This window comes from Bison bison, unplaced genomic scaffold (assembly GCF_000754665.1).
Source record: "Bison bison bison isolate TAMUID 2011002044 unplaced genomic scaffold, Bison_UMD1.0 scf7180017864491, whole genome shotgun sequence".
Lineage (NCBI taxonomy): Eukaryota > Metazoa > Chordata > Mammalia > Artiodactyla > Bovidae > Bison > Bison bison.
The window spans coordinates 19,255,564-19,272,016 of record NW_011495050.1 but is presented as its reverse complement, the minus strand read 5'-3'; the positions used below and the strand labels follow the sequence as shown (position 1 = coordinate 19,272,016).

The following is a 16,453-nucleotide window of genomic DNA, read 5'->3' as shown; positions in this document are numbered from 1 at the left end:
AGCTTAAAAGAATTTTAGATAAATGCAGAAATAAGTATGAAACTTTAAGCCACCCCCAAAATTTAGCTCCATGAGCAGATGGATAGTTTAATCTCCCCAAATTTAAAAGGTCTCCTAATTTGACTATGTCTATGCATGTAGAATATATTGAGACATGTTTACAATGGTGATGTCAAACATGTTTCTTCCTAACTAAGGCAAAAACAAGGATGGAGACATGAGAAGATGAAGTTGGAAAGTGCACAGATTAATAATTTAGCAGCTGCAGGAACCAGAATCCCAAACCAGGGACAGGGTGGGAGGTGGCAGGGAGTTGAGAGACCAAAAAAAAAAAACCTCCTCAAATTCCAAAACACTGCAGAGAAAATGACAGCAGATCCATCTGGACGTAGGAGCAAAATGATGGTCTGCAAGTCTAAGCATTCAGTTCCCGGATCCCTTTTCCTACACTGCACAGCTGGGCAAGAGCCCACTCATTCATCAAGACTGGAGAGTCCTTGTCTCAAGAGGGCAAATAGGCCTCTGGAATAATGGACACGGAGCACTGCTGGGGGCAGGGGTAGTCCCCTACTGCACACTAAACACAGAAGCCCAATACCTTCAACCCCACTTGTCTTCTAGAATGCTGGCAGATGGCCCATTACTCCTCCAGCAGGGGATATGCAAAGTATTCACTGAGAATGGGCAAAGACTTCAGGGTGACGTAAGAGGTTTCCCCGAAGCTCCACTAGGACACAGCACATTGAGCTGACAAGCCACACTCATGTGCTCAGAGCTTCCTATTAGCTTTGTAGTCCCCACTCAGAAGGGTTACTACACATCTGAAGAATGCCTCTAATGATGAAAACATAACAGTCCAATCCAAAAACAGAGACAAAAAGACTATGTAGGACTGGGTTAGAGGGGAACTTATGAAATTCTTGGAGGCCATTAGCTTGTAAAAATTTCAGAGGTTAAAAAATAAGACTTGGAATATGGAGCTGAGAAAATCTCACAGAAAGTAATTTAAGAAACAGAAAATAGATGAGAGGAAATCAGTGAAATCCAGAGAATTAAAAATTTTCTGAACTTTAGCTCAGTTTTGTGTCCCCCCTTCCTCTGCATACTGTTGCTAAAAAGTGAGTGGTGAGAGCTGTGGGCACAGGCACACAGGATGGAGTCTGGCACCGTCACTTAGGAAAAGCTTTAACTAGAATCTGGGACTAAATTTAATCAAAATCAAAGCCTGCTAGTTCACCAGAGGATCTTCTCTTGCACTCTTATGCAACTCCTTTTCTATTGCCAATGCATTATCCCTTCATCTGTTAGTCAACTGTGGATTAACTTTCCAATTTCCCATAATTGACCCAGTGCTAAATTTCTCACTAAGCCATCAACTGCAAAGGGTTTTGACAGGCATGAGCAGTAGTATGGCAGAACTGGGATTTGAAAGATCGTTAAAATGTAACTGCTTTGAAACTGAAGCCATACAGCTCAAGGAATTAAGCAGTCAGATGGTGCTTACCTGCTCCAAGCATCATACAAAAGCTGGGAGCTTATTCCTTTAAGTAGGAAGAGATCAGCCTCCAGCAAAAGCTAGACTACAACTAGTCGTGGTTTGTTAATCGTAAACCAGGTTTGTTCCCACAAAAGCCTGCAAGTGCAAGCACTGTACACCATACTTCTATTCCTACTTCAGGATGGATGAGGCAGGGATTAAAGTATTTGCAGGATTTATTCACAACCTGAATATGGAAAACTACTAAGAAATTTTTTCTTTCACTCTTCCAAGCCAATTAAGCAAGCATTCTTCACTATATTATTGGTCAAGTTACCTACCTGTTAACTACTGTGAGGAAATTGAGAGTAACTCCCCAGAAAGGGACAAAAAGACAACTGGTGTGACTTTTTACATCTAAATTTGCATTCAATGATATCAGTGCCCATCTTACTTAGAAGGAATACCTAGCTTAATTTATACAGAACTATTTAAGTCTAAACACTGTTCAGAAGCTGGTGAATTAATGTGTCTAAAAAAATGCAACCCTAGAAAAATCTTTGTGACCACATATATATATTGATTTTATCAAAGACTTCAGTATTCCATATGTAATACCCAGAATCATTTTATCAGATTCAATTTGTTACTATGTAATAAAGTAAGTAAGATTCTGAAAGAATGCTTGCAAGTCAATGTACACAAAGCTGATAAGTAAAATTTCAACTCTTTCCCAACAGAAGCCAAAGCAGAACTAAAACATAAGGAGGAATTAAAAACATTTTATCTGTGTATTCAGAATCACACACAAGTTACCTTTACAGTTCAATTTACTATATAGAAATCATTTGGGTTTTATATTTTCAGTTAAATTCTGAACTTACAATATTGATTAAAAAAAAAAGATTGTTACATTAATTCAGTACTTTTTTTTAGCATATCAAATTGAAATACATTAAGATCAAACTTTAGATTTATGGCAAACAGTCTTCAAATACAACACAAACATTTTTTAAAGTTACCGTATCGTTCACATGTGGTACCTGCAATTCTGAGCTGTTATACACAGAATAGCTCTCCTTTAAATACGGCAAAACTGACACGCCATGAAGCTCAAAGTTGTATAGTTAAGCCAAGGACTCAAAGTTGTACCATCTCTTAAAAGATTTGGCATTTCTGAACCAAAAAGCACAACATGTAAAGAAGGTTAGGAGCAATTCCTCCTCCTCATTACAGTTAAAAAAAGTTGCATGGTAGCTTGGAATTTTGCATAAAACCCCACATTATACCTTGGAAAATTCCAAGGGTAATTAGATGACAATGGACTGGAGTCCTTTTTCAATTAATAGAACCCATAAAATTCAAATGGGAATTAATCAAATCAAAAATATTAAGCACCTACTGGTTTAAGAGATTGAAATTTATTAGATTCATGATCAATTTCTTTTCACCTTGAAATCAAGGTGTAAAAACCAGCTATTAAGTGCATTCCAAACTTCTCCTATGTAACACATGCAGAATTTTCTGTCCATTGGCACCAAAGTGAAGTCACATTTCCTCTTGGAAGACAGAAATTCCGCATCTGAACATAGAACAAGTTAGGAAAAAATGACCCCTGTTGTTTACTTTATTACTATTGTGATTCTGAGATCTAGGATTACTAATATACTAGCCATGAACAACGCCTGGCAACAACTGTCAGGTTAGTGACTCTTAACTCACTTCCCCAATCACCATAAAATTTTAGTATGCAAAGAATGAAAACTAATTACACTAAGCTGCTGAACAAATGGGAAATAACAGGAAACTAAGTGAACAACAAAACAAATCCTAAGTTTGAAATCACTGCAATCGAGAAATTGAAAATAGGTGTGCTTCACCCCATCCCCCTCACAACTCTGAATTTAAATAATATTCCGTGCAAAGGAGCATCAGGTTTCTGGATATAGATGTAGCCCTTCTTTAAGATTTAGTGCGCAGCAGAGTTTTCTGCATTTCCCTCCCCAAAGTTTATTCCAAGTATTTAATAGAATCTTCCATTTCAGCCAAAAGATTTGCGACTCAAAGATTTACTAAGGTACTCTATGCATTCTATCTATACAGAAACACCTATTAATTATTACAATTGGTTTATGCAGGATTAACATTTTTGGTGTTAAAATTGTTAAACATCATGCTTACTGCACATCAACTCTCCATAATGAATCTGAACATCACAATGATTTACCAAACATTTTACTTAAATTACTAATTAAATAACTGAAAAATGTACTAAGCCAAACTAAACTTAAATGGGCTATAAAGGAAAATAACCTTCGAAACAGCCCAGATACATATCTATTTCAAAACTACCTTTGCTAGCTAGCCCCTTTCCCAAAATTTTAGCCTGAAAAAACAGTAAAATCTACACAAAATTTTATTGCAATCATACAAGGGTTACATTAGGTCAAATACAACAAATACTATGATGCAATTTTACATTTATTAAACTACAGTTCAAAGCACAAATTTACACATTCTAAATACACTAAACGTATCTAATGAAGTTACACTGGTCTTCCACTGACATTTGATATATCTGGGTGAAAGACATTAACTTTACAAGACTTTTTAACACGAATCCTTAGTATAAAAACTGTGTACTTGTATGTAAACGGTTTAATGGGGAACCCAATTAATGGGCTTCCATCTCCACTAAGTCATCCATTTTGTTGCATATTTTATTTTAAACGCTTAAGGGGTAGGGCAAACTGGTAGGTTTAAATCTGGATACATTATCTTAATCTCCCAATTACCCCCAGTGAATTATAGAGCTGATTTTGTCTGGTCCCAAATAGCTATTACTAGTAGTTTTTGTTTCCAAGAGAATTAACAGAATAAGATTGTTCAAATTTTTTCCACACTGGAATGTAGACCAGACAAGCTTATTAACCTGCAACTTCAGATCTACAGAAGCGTTAACACCTGCTTAAGCTTCAGTGGGAAAGTTGTCTTCTTGGCTCAGCTGAATGCAAGAAGGCACAAAGAAAAAGCTCTTCATTGTTGTGTCTGAAGTTGCCCCAGCGTCCTGCATCTCATACCTAAGGGAAAAATCAAGACATCTGAGTTTAATCACAAAGACCACACAACAGACAATGAAAAGAACTATAAAATAACTAGTCTTCCAATTACGCTTAAAAGGTCATTCTGTTATTACTTTTAAGTTGTGCATTCATTATAGAATTAAAACCAGCAAACCCTGTCACTTCAAATATCCAATCTGCTTTAAAAAAATAATCCGTCTTACCAATCACTGTAGGACATCATGTAATAAATAGCTGGCCTCTGAAAATCATTGAAAGCAGATGGTTCATGGACAGAATCTGCTCCCATGTTATCAAAGATAAGCCAATCTCCCACATTCAGCTCAGGAAGAAGACAGTTTTCCACAATTTGATCAAGCTCATCACAGGATGGACCCCAAAGGCTGCTTGTAAACAGAGGCTCATCTGCCTTGTATTTCTGTAGGACAAAAAAGTATTTTTTTGTTAAGCTTTTAACTCAAGCAGGCAATGAACTTGAAGGTGGATAAGAGCGTTTTTTCACCATTTCAAATCAAATGTGGCCCTGAAGAAAGGCCTAGAGCCAAGGGCAGTGATACTCCTCCTTAACTCCATGTAAGGCAGCAATTTAGAGAACAAAGGACTTAATAGGACTCAGAGAAATACAAACCCTCAAAAAAGGGGCAACCTTCCCCCATTCTAAAATATTTCTTTGAAATTGGGATGAGGGCTTCCTGGTGACTCAGTGGTAAAGAATACCGCCTACTAATGCAGGAGACACGGGTTTGATCCCTGATCTGGGAAGACCCCATGTGCCACAGAGCAACTAAGTCCGTGCATCACAACTATTGAGCCTGTGCTCTAGAGCCTGGGAGCTCCTGGTTGCCACAGCTAGAGAAAAACCTGTGCAGTAACGAAGACCCAGCATATCCAAAAATAAATACAATTTTTAAACTGGGATGCATCCTAAAAATAACAGCTCCATTCAGAAACTGCCAAATAAGCAGGTTTTATAATATTTGTAATAAAACTTGCCTTATGAACCTCTGGAATGGTATTTAAGTCCTCAGACAGTTTACTTGCAAAAGAACCATAAACACCATCATTCATATAATACATGAAGGCTGGTTCATCACTTCCGGTCTTTCCTACTGTTTAAAAAAAAAAACAACACAAAAACAGGAAAAGCAAAGATGAACTTACAGTAAAACAGCTAAAAGGCACATCAAAGTCTGAATTAGTATTTATAGAATTGACTCATAGGTTTCACATTCTTCAAAATATACTGATATATACTGACATAACTTAAAACTGTTAACTTAAAATATTGAACACACTTCACCAAGGATAACCAATGAACACATTAAAAAAAAAAACGGCTCTACATCATTACTCACCAGGTAAATACAAATTAAAACTACACTGATACACCATAATACACACCTACTGAGTGGATAAAATTTAACAATGACCAAAAAAAGAAATTAGCAAAGGTGGGAGCAATCGGAACTTGCATATATACATTGCCAGCAGAGGAGTAAAATAGCAACACCATTTTGAAATCTTTGTGAGCACCTACCCTCTGACCCAGCAATTCTATTCTTACATCATTCACCTAAGAAAAATGTCCACAATACTTGTAGTACTGTATAATAATGTAGTAACAGTAGTTCTGCCCTTAATAGCCAAAAACTGGAAACAATCAAATATTCATGGCAGGAGACTGGAGACAAAGTATATGCATTCAAACAGTGGAATATTAATTGGCAATAAATGTAAAATGAAATGCTCTACCAAATATTATACTGAGCTGTCTTAAACAGAAGAATATACATGATCCCACTTACAAGAAGTTCAAGGGCAGTCCAAACTAATCTATGCTGGAAAAATAATAAAAATTGAACAAAACTGAAATAAATTTTAAGATATGAAAATTATTTTATTTTGATAGGGATAAGATTGTACTGGTTCTTAAAGGGAATCAATCACCTGGGGAAGTTTATCTAACATAAGCCTATCTAAACATCAGCTTTGAGGAAAATTATTTTATTTTGATAGGGATAAGATTGTACTGGTTCTTAAAAGGAATCAATCACCTGGGGAAGTTTATCTAACATAAGCCTATCTAAACATCAGCTTCGAGAAGAGTCTGATGGAGTGGAATGTTAGCTATGGCATTCAAAAGCTATAGCTTTTTGAAAAGCTCCCTAGCTCCTCCCTACAGATGGATGAAGAACACCCATAACATCAAAACCCATCAAATGTCCAAAATTATATTTACATGTGATAGTATCTAATGAACTCATCTTCAAACTAATTGGAATTATTTACTAACAGAAAACTATAAACTTTGTAACTTACCTCCAGAGGAAAACTTATCATTTTCAACAACTTTCTTTGCAACGATATTAACTGCAAGTGTAAATGCAGAAGACACAAAGTAGCTTCCAGGTTCAGAAATTATCTTGATGCCAGATCCTTCAGGAAAGTAGACATCCAACAAAGGGCTGATAACATGATTAACCTATGGATTTTAAAACCCATATTATGGTTTTAATATTGGATTGGTTAATTCACAACATTAAGAGATTAACAGCAATTAAATTTTTTAGGAAAATTAAGTAGCTGAATTATAGACTATGACGCTTAGAAATAAAGCAGGCTTTCAAGTCATCCAAGTTGATTTTCTAACTATCAGAATGGCATTAATTTAAAAAGTTATAATTCCAGTGGCAAATGGCTCCTGGTGATTGAAAAGTCATTGTTTATAGCTATATTCAATAACTAGTGATGAAGGAGCAAATTTCCAATCAATTTCTATACCAGAGGAAGGTGAGAACTGATATGTACATGGATAAAACAATTCAAGCTCTGTAAGTGATGAATGAATGAATCATTGTCATCAAGCACTGAAAACACACTTTCCATGATAAAATTATGCTACAGAGTTTAAACTTTTCCAAGGTCTTCCATTAGCTATTCATTTTCTTACAAATTTTACACAATGTTACAGCTTTAGTTCTGCTCTACAAACTCTAGTCTACATATCCACCATGTAAGTAGAAAGGAAAGAGAGATCAGTCCAGGATGTCGACCCACTGAACAATGTTTACCTCTTCCAGTTGAAACTCAGTTCCTGTGAAGCCCCCACCAATGTCTAACATGTTCATCGTGAAGCCAAATTCTCCCTAGAGATGCAGGAGGGGAAAAAAAATCTTTAAACGCTTTTCCAAATTGTAATGCATATAGGGACATCACACACACACACAAAAATCCTCTAAGGGAGGTAAATAATCTCTGTTCTGACCTTTAGTAAATTTATTGCTTTCTACTAACAGAGGCGGATTATTTCATTGTATTTTCCTGCTATTCTCTGTACTGTCTTTAGACACATACAAGTAAGTTAACTATTGCCTCTCTCTACACCCAGGTTTTAAAATGTGCATGTCTTAAATAAGTACGATCAGAATACTTTAGAAGTAGAAAAGAAGCTGAATATTTGTCTTAAATAACATCTTGGCTTAAATATCAAAATAATTTAAGCGAAAAACTTACAGCCATGTCAAACACACATCGCGCATCAGATAGAGCATGTACATATACTTGAGATTCTTTGCAAGCACTTGAAACATGAAATCTGAAAGACATAGAGTAATAAATTTGAAGCTGCAGCAAATTTTAGAGGCCGTTCCTTTCTAACTCACCATATTCACACAAAAAAGTATTCACATTAACTTTACTCAATATTTAAAGCTTTAGAAACATGAACCTCTAATTACCCAAGTTACAATACCAGCCTTTTAGAAAAGGTAGTGTTTGGGTAATAATTTTTTTAATAATAAGTTATCAGTTATATTTCACAGCTATCAGACAGGGACACGCTTTTCATATGGTAAAGTAACAATCACCCAATAAAACTGGGTGACAAAATCTTCAATTTTGAATGTACAATATTACCTGAAAATATACAAATCTATTGTGGGACCTCCCTGGTGGTCCAGTGGTTAAGAACCCACTTGCCAACACAGGTTTGATCCCTGGTCCGGGAAGATCCCACATGCCACAGAGCAACCAAGCCCTTGAGCTGCAACTACTAAAGCTCACGCGTCTCCTGTGCTCCTCAAAAGAAGCCAGAGTAACCTCCACTCTCCAGAATTAGAGGAAGCCAGCTTGCAGCAAAAGACCCAGTGTAGCCAAACAAATCTTTTTTTAAAAAAAGTATCTATTGAGAAATAAATACAAGTGAACATTAATTCAGTTGAGCAATACTGATAATTGTTAGTACTGCTCATTAATAGTGGTATTTATCAAAGATTCGGACTATTTAAATTTGAGGGAATTCCCTGGTGGTCCAGTGGTTAGGACTCTGCCCTTCCACTGCAGACCCTGCAGTGGAACCCTGTGTTTGAACCCTGTCGGGAAACTAAACTTTGACAAGCCATGCTGCAAGACCAAAAATTAAATAAAATTAAATTTAAAAGTTTAATTAAAACATGGTCCTTTCCGTATCAATTGTGGCAGTTACAAAAACGTTAAAATTCACAGAATACACCTCAAATCAATTGTCCTGTGTGTTAACAATAAAATTAACTGAAATATGAAAACTCTCAAATACTGTCAATATTGTCAGCTAAGGTAGAATTAAGTTTAACAGTGGTGATTCTTTATCCATCTTTATGAACAATTTTAAAATCTGGCAGTCACTGCTCCAAATCTGATTCAGATCATGGTTCAGAAACTATTATCAAATCATTAACTCTCTGGGTCTTAGTTTCCTCATACATAAAAACTGAGAGGATAAAATAGTCTACTGATTTTTTGAAGTGCCTCTGAGGGATTAAACAGGGGAAAATAAAAAGTCTTGGGATGGGAAAAAGAAAAACTGAAATGACATGTCCAACAACCATTTTGGTATTCATCAGAATTCTAGTAAATCCTTCCATTCAACTTAAAAAGAAGTGATTTAAATTACTAACTGAACTGTTATTTACTATTTCCTCTCTTAACTAGGTGAAGGAGAGGTACATACAAGTACAAAATAGTATAAAGATAAACATTTATTCTCCTAAACTAAGAAAACTATGTATCATAAATCAGAAATTTAATCTATTAACGTTTATACAAAAGAAAACTTAAACTGGTAAACAGAAAGACTAAGATTATCACAACAAAATGAAGGTTAAAACAACTACTCACTTAACTCCAATAATTTGGACATCAAGTTCCTTAGCACATTCCAAAAGATGCCTACAGTTCTTCAGGGTAGTGCCAAACTTCATGTTACCCTCTGCACCTCCAATACTATCTTCTGCTGCAATATGTAGTAAGACCCTAAGAGAGGGGAAGATGATTGGGGCAGAGTTGGTTTACATCATCATCAGCACATGTGAAGCCTGAAGATTGTAGGAAGTGTGTTGATAATGTTGTCAGTGCTCCATAATCCAGCGTCGGATGAATCAAGTGAACCTAATGAGAAACAATCCTGTATAGAGAAAAAACTAGCAATTAGGGACTAAAGCATGACGCTTACAAGGATGGGAATTTGGAAAATGCAGGAAGTTAAGACTCTGTTGTAGCAGCAAGAGTTGGTTGGGCTCTGTAATGAAAGACGACATTACTTTCAAATGAAGTCCATCAGTCCATAAATCCACCTAGAAAGACTAAATTGAATAGCAATGCCATTACTGTCTTTCAGTAAAAACGATCAGGGCTTTAAACACTTCAAACTTCCTAAAAAAGTTCTAGCTAGCTAACTTTCTACCACTTATTCGGAACCATTCCTCCAATTAATCACATAGATCTAACAAGAAAAAAAATTTTTTTAACGTATCTTAACAGCAGCCTTTTAGACTACTGATTCAAATATATTTGATATTTCCTTCCAAACCATGACAACCATGACAAAGTGATCAAGACTGTCAGGCAATCTCTGAGTAACCACAAATCACTTAAAAAAACAATTATACAAAACTGTTATTTGTAAAAGCAAAATTATTCTACCTATAGAATACCTTTCAAAGAATACCATTAAAGTCAGTAAGAAAATTATCAATATAAGGAAAATATGGACATGATACACATTTTTGGTAACATATAACACACAGTAACTTATTAAAAAGCAAACTGTGTACTAGTATACTTTTAGCATAGGCTATATAAAATCCTCTTGATATACCAGTTCATGGTAATATTTATTTTGCCTTAAAATTTGTTTTTTGTTTAAAGCATGGTGAACTTACATTTTATTTATGTATTTTTTGGCTGCACTGTGTGGTACGTGGGATATTCCCCAACCAGGGATTAAACCCATGCCCCCTGCCTTGGGAGCTCAGTCTTAACCACTGGACCACGAGGGAAATCCCAAAGTTTTGTTTTTAAACAGTAAAGTTTTTAGTTGCAAAATAATCTTGGGACCCATGTAGGATACAAGTAAAAACGTTAAACTTCCTGTTTGAGGAGAAGGGACTTAAGGACTAGTTTCCTAAGACACTGACACAAAGGACAACCATCTAAGAAACCGAGGCTAAGGGCAGATTAAACCCTCAGTTAAAAGGAAAAAGGCTGAGCAGAACATATTCTGTTCCTAATATGACAAATAACTAGAATGGTTCATATAATTGTGAAAATATAGCCATAGCTTTAATTTGATCATTCTACCAACCAGATTTTCCTCCTTGAATTAAAGATTATATACAATATCCCAACATTTCCTTATCTCATCCTAGTTGCCCATGAAGGATCAGAAGTAGCCAATAAAAATGCTAGTAGTATTTTCCATGTAGTAAGTTGCAATAATTACAACATATAACCACTGCTCTATATAAATGCCCCCTCCCTTTCCCAGACTAAAGACAACCCCAAATCCTAGGTAAAAAAATATGCCTTTGTACCTAATTTTTACACTTACTTGGCATTTGGGTGGTTACGTGCAATTTTCTTCAATTCAACTTCATTGTCACATGTCATGATATTAACTCCAACTTTTGCTGCATACTTTATCTGAGACACTTGCTTGCAAGGACTTATGTAAATGATGTTTTCTGGAGATACACCCAATTCTTGCACTAAAGCCATTTCAGTCTAAAAACAGATTTTAAACAGTGTCATCTAAAAGGTAAGCTTTCTATTACTTTTCAATCACTGCCATATACCTTTATTTTCTGATTAAATTCAAATTATGTAAGATTAAATTAGGATTACGTATATCACAGTTCATATTCTGGTAATGCTTGCTATATTATACTCTGTTAAAAACCTTTTAAAAGGTATACAGGCATATCTCATTTTATTGTGCTCTGCAGAGAATTCCATTTTTAAAATTGAAGATTTGTGGCAACCCTGTGTTGAGTAAGTCTGCAGGCACCCATTTTTCTCAACAGCATTCTTTTTTGAGGTATGTACATTATATTTTAGACATAATGCTACTGTATACTTAATAGGCCACAACATAGTACAAACATAACTTTTATAGGAACTGGGAAATAAAAAAAATTCACGGGACTCGCTCTACTGCAGTTGTCTGGAACTCAATCCACAGCATCTCTGAGGTATGCCTGTCACTACCATCAGAGAAATCTCCCAGTTTAGGATATTATCTTGCTGTCATCAGAAGTAACTTGATCAAACTAGCTCTAGGCTAAGAATGAGGAACGAATAAAAGTTTCTGATTAAAGATAAAGCTTATAAAGTCTCATCTCACCGTAATGTTCCTTTCATTGGTATACTTGAAACTTTGTAAATTTCCAGTATTAAATGGCAAATTTAAACAAGTTAAAAAATGCATGCACAAGTCAAACTTCCTTGCAATTGTTCTCCTACTGCTGCTGCTGCTGCTACTGCTAAGTTGCTTCAGTCGTGTCCGATTCTGTGCGACCCCATAGACAGCAGCCCACCAGGCTCCTCTGTCCCTGGGATTCTCCAGGCAAGAACACTGGAGTGGGCTGCCATTTCCTCCTCCAATTCTCCTACTGCTACTGGTGACCAAATGTTGTTTTTAGTTGCTAAGTCATGTCTGACTCTGCAACAGGCTCCTCTGTCCACGGAACTTCCCAGACAAGAATACCGGAACAGGTTGCCATTTCCTTCTCCAGGGTATCTTTCCAACCTAGGGATTGACCCCAAGTCTCCCGCATTGGCAGGTGGATTTCTCTGCCACTGAGCCAATAGGGAAGCCCCACCAAACACGGTCAATTTTAAAATGCTGCAGTTCAATAACAAAGTAATGAAAATGACTTACTTTACTAGAACAAGCAAATCCAGTTCCAAGAGCTGCCAAAATCTCAAGCACAGCTGGAGTGGAGTTGCACTTCACCGTATAGAACGGCTTTATCTGAGCCACTATGTTCTGCCATTGGCTGTGCTTCTTCACAATCTTTCCAAGATCTCCCACAAAAAATGCATTTTTCCCTGTCTATTATAGTTATGAAAAAAGAAACATAAGAACCACTGAAAACAGAGTATTGTTAAGTAGGAAAGAACTCCCCTTTTCCTCCACAAATGAGCCAAGATAAATACTAACATACCATCACATTTAAGGCTTGTTTCTTTTTAAACTTGACTGTTTGCTGTGCTATGCTGACATAGAAAATATTCTTTTAGATTAAAAAAATAAAAAAAAACAGTGTCAATTAGAGTGACTTTCTACTTCCGAACTGTTCCAATTTTACTTCTGGTGAGTGGAAGGGAAGGAGATTACTTACATCGTTCCATGCATTCCTTAATTGTTTAAACCTACTTTAACAGTACAGGATCTAATTCCCTAAAAAGGTGAGTAGAATGAGGAATGCTAAACAAAAAGCTGTATCCCCAACATGAACTGCAGTTAAAGACAGTAAAAGGGAACAAAAGAAATCAATTTTTAAGGAGGTAAGTTGGTAGTATTTGTAGAGGTGACAAAACTAAATTTAAAAATACGGAAGTACACTAAATGCCAGATAAATCCAAGTCCAGTGTTTAGGACTCAGTTTTCACTGCCATGGCCTGGGGTCCAATCCCTGGGTCAGGGAACTCAGATCCCACAAGCCGTAGAAAGAAAGAAAGAAAGAAAAAGTAAACTGATTTTAATTACGATCTGGGAAAAGATCATGATTGATTCTGAAGCTGGAGCTACCCTGGAGGTAGAGAGATGACTACACATACCATCCAGAGAATAAATTACCCAATGCTAGATGGCAGACAAAATAATCTTTATTTAAAACATACAACATTCAGATATTATTTGAAATGTCATGAAAATATTACTGTTTTCTATAATCCACATTATTAGAATATACTGACCAAAGACAGGCTGCCACCCTAATGTTCTGACCCAGGAAATGTACAATTGACTAAGACTAGTGACATGAGAGGCTACAGAATAGACTGAATGGTAGGACAAGTGTCATTCTTCCTCACCCCCCAAAAAAGAACTCCGATGACAGAAGAGAGCAGCAGGATTTTGCTGGTGTGAGAGAAGACTTAAACATACCTGTAGAGGTCAAGAGAAAGCTTTTTGGGTATCCTGCTACTGAACATCACTAACCTGGAAACTTCTTCAAATTTGGGGAATATAGGAAATTAGCTCCAACAAAAACAAATTCTTTCCGTAAAGCAATAAACAAAAATTACTGTATCAGTAAGTACAAAACAAAAATGAGCTTAAGTAGCAGTAATGATGCTTCGTATTTCAGAAATTATTATAAACACTGTATTTTAAGAAATCCAATATGACACACTTACCAGGGTATGTTCATAAACATAGTTATCAATAACATTTCCAAGGTTTGTTCCTTCATCCAACAGGCCAACGGAGTAGTTTGCATCGTCAATAAATCCTTTCATCTCAGCCGTATTCCACAAAGCCGAAAGTCATAAACCAGGAAAAACAAGAGACGGGCCACCAAGCCTTACGTCTGGGTCCTTAGAATATGCAACAAACTGTCAAAATAGAAGTTATTTCAAAGTCTGTATTATTTCATTAGTTAAACCTAATATATGAGCTGTCAGTTGGAGTGTGCTAATAAGAGGAACCTAATTTAGTGAAGAATCTGCGTAATCACTTACCATTTTCAGAAACCCTAGATCACCAAAATCCTTTCCTTGGTGCCCATTTTAAAGCAAATGTGAATTTATACATAAAAAGACAAGCTTAACATGACAGTTTCTTGGGAAGGTAGCTGAAACATGCGGAATGTTACAAATCAACACCATCACCTTATTTACATAGAGTTGCAGAGCCAGTCTTTTTATTCATCTTGTTTGTGGTTCTCCCATATAACACAAACAACTTTACTCATTTTAAGTAAAGAAAGCTAGCGAAATAAATATCTGCAGCCAAGCAATCAAAATAGTCTGAACTTCAATACACTGCCAGTCACGTAACCAGTGTGATACCAGGTAACTGCAGATAAACGTCTTCTAAGTAAAATTCTAGAGTAGGTGATGTGTAAGCAACAGGAATGGGTAAAAGTGGAGGCTGACTTCAGGAGGACATCTGTAGCTCTGATCTGGATCCCACACCACAAGCTACAACAGAACTAGTTCAATCAAGTTAACAATTAAGTCTCTTTGAGGTAAGCTTATTTGGTGAAAATGTTTCTGGAACATAAGTCAGAAAACCTAGTCCTGGCTTTGTCATTTAATAGCTGTGCAATCCAAGGTCAACTACTTCAAAAAACTGTTGTTAAAAAAAAAAATTACAAGCACTTGTTTAAGTACTGACTTGAAAGAGCTAACTGCCAGAAATCCAAGAATGTCACGGCAATTTGAAACCAGGTATAAGTTAGGGACCTATATACACATCATGAACATTTATTTACTAAGAACTCTGATTTTTAAAAAGGCATCATACTGAATCCAACTCTTCCCCAAACAAATCAAGTTTCCCTCTTTCTCCACATCACCTCTGGAGCAGCCCATACCTAAGTCTATCTTCTTTGCTGAACTTACTGGTCCTTATCCCCCGGAGAAGGAAATGGCATCCACTCCATAACTCTTGCATGGAGAATTCCATGGATAGAGGAGCCTGGCAGGCTGCAGTTCATGGGGTCGCAGAGAGTCAGACACGACTGAGTGACTGACACACACACACATACAAGGTTACTTTAGGCAAAGATTTCTTTTAACATAAAGTCTATAAACCTAACAAGTTCTCGAGACAGATGCTGTCGCTCCTTGTCTGGGACTGATTTCTGGGTGCCACATTAATTTTAATGGACTTAGACCAGATCCTGGCAACATACACAGCTTTTCCTGCCTCTTTGATTACCCCCTTTCTCTTCCCCTCCCCATGCTCTATGCCAGAGTTCACCTCAAGTGGAGGCCCTTGTCCTAAAAATATACTTCATTTCAATGGTTCTCAAAAGTATCAGCTTTTTGGTTGCACCAAAACAATTCATCAATAAGCCACAGCATTAGTCATTTTCATGAAATACACACAATATTTTAAAAACAGCAACAGCTGTATTTCCAAGGAGTCAACTATATTCAGTTTACTGAGAAAATCTTAAAATTGTTATACCAGAAATGATTTAAATCTGTGCCCATAAAGTAGACATTTAGGCTTGAGGATACATGTTTATTTTAAGCAATATAAGACCAATCAGAACATCAATTTTAGGGGGATATTCAACTGCACTAATGCAAACAGAACGATAAAGGTTACACATTAAAAAAGATCACTTATCCTATTAATAATGAAAAATACTTAATCAAGATCTTTAGCCTAGTGTTTCAGCTCATCAGATTCCTAAGGAGTTTCTACTCTCTACGCAGTATTTACCTGGGAACCTTATCAACTATGGACCATCACAGGCAACTGCTACCAAGTAAAGTTCTAGTTTTTAAAGTCAGGACAAGAAGAACCTCAATTTCCTTCAGCTAGAGATGGTTGGATGGCATCACCGACTCAATGGACATGAGTTTGAGTAAACTCAGGGAGTTGGTGATGGACAGGGAG

General features: G+C 36.4%; 1 protein-coding gene across 1 annotated transcript in view; it reads right to left on the bottom strand.

Moving 5' to 3' along the window:
• Positions 1 to 2,036: 2,036 nt before the first annotated feature.
• Positions 2,037 to 16,453, bottom strand: part of AZIN1 (antizyme inhibitor 1) — a 31,143-nt gene continuing 16,726 nt past the window's right edge. Inside the window, exons 3-12 of the mRNA XM_010863497.1 lie at positions 14,236 to 14,433; positions 12,755 to 12,928; positions 11,426 to 11,598; positions 9,715 to 9,849; positions 8,074 to 8,155; positions 7,632 to 7,706; positions 6,880 to 7,042; positions 5,554 to 5,669; positions 4,764 to 4,978; positions 2,037 to 4,557 (exon numbers count right to left, since the gene is read on the bottom strand). Coding sequence (XP_010861799.1) covers positions 4,446 to 4,557; positions 4,764 to 4,978; positions 5,554 to 5,669; positions 6,880 to 7,042; positions 7,632 to 7,706; positions 8,074 to 8,155; positions 9,715 to 9,849; positions 11,426 to 11,598; positions 12,755 to 12,928; positions 14,236 to 14,337 — 1,347 coding nt within the window. The 5' untranslated portion in view covers positions 14,338 to 14,433 and the 3' untranslated portion in view covers positions 2,037 to 4,445. The remainder of the gene's footprint in view (positions 4,558 to 4,763; positions 4,979 to 5,553; positions 5,670 to 6,879; positions 7,043 to 7,631; positions 7,707 to 8,073; positions 8,156 to 9,714; positions 9,850 to 11,425; positions 11,599 to 12,754; positions 12,929 to 14,235; positions 14,434 to 16,453) is intronic.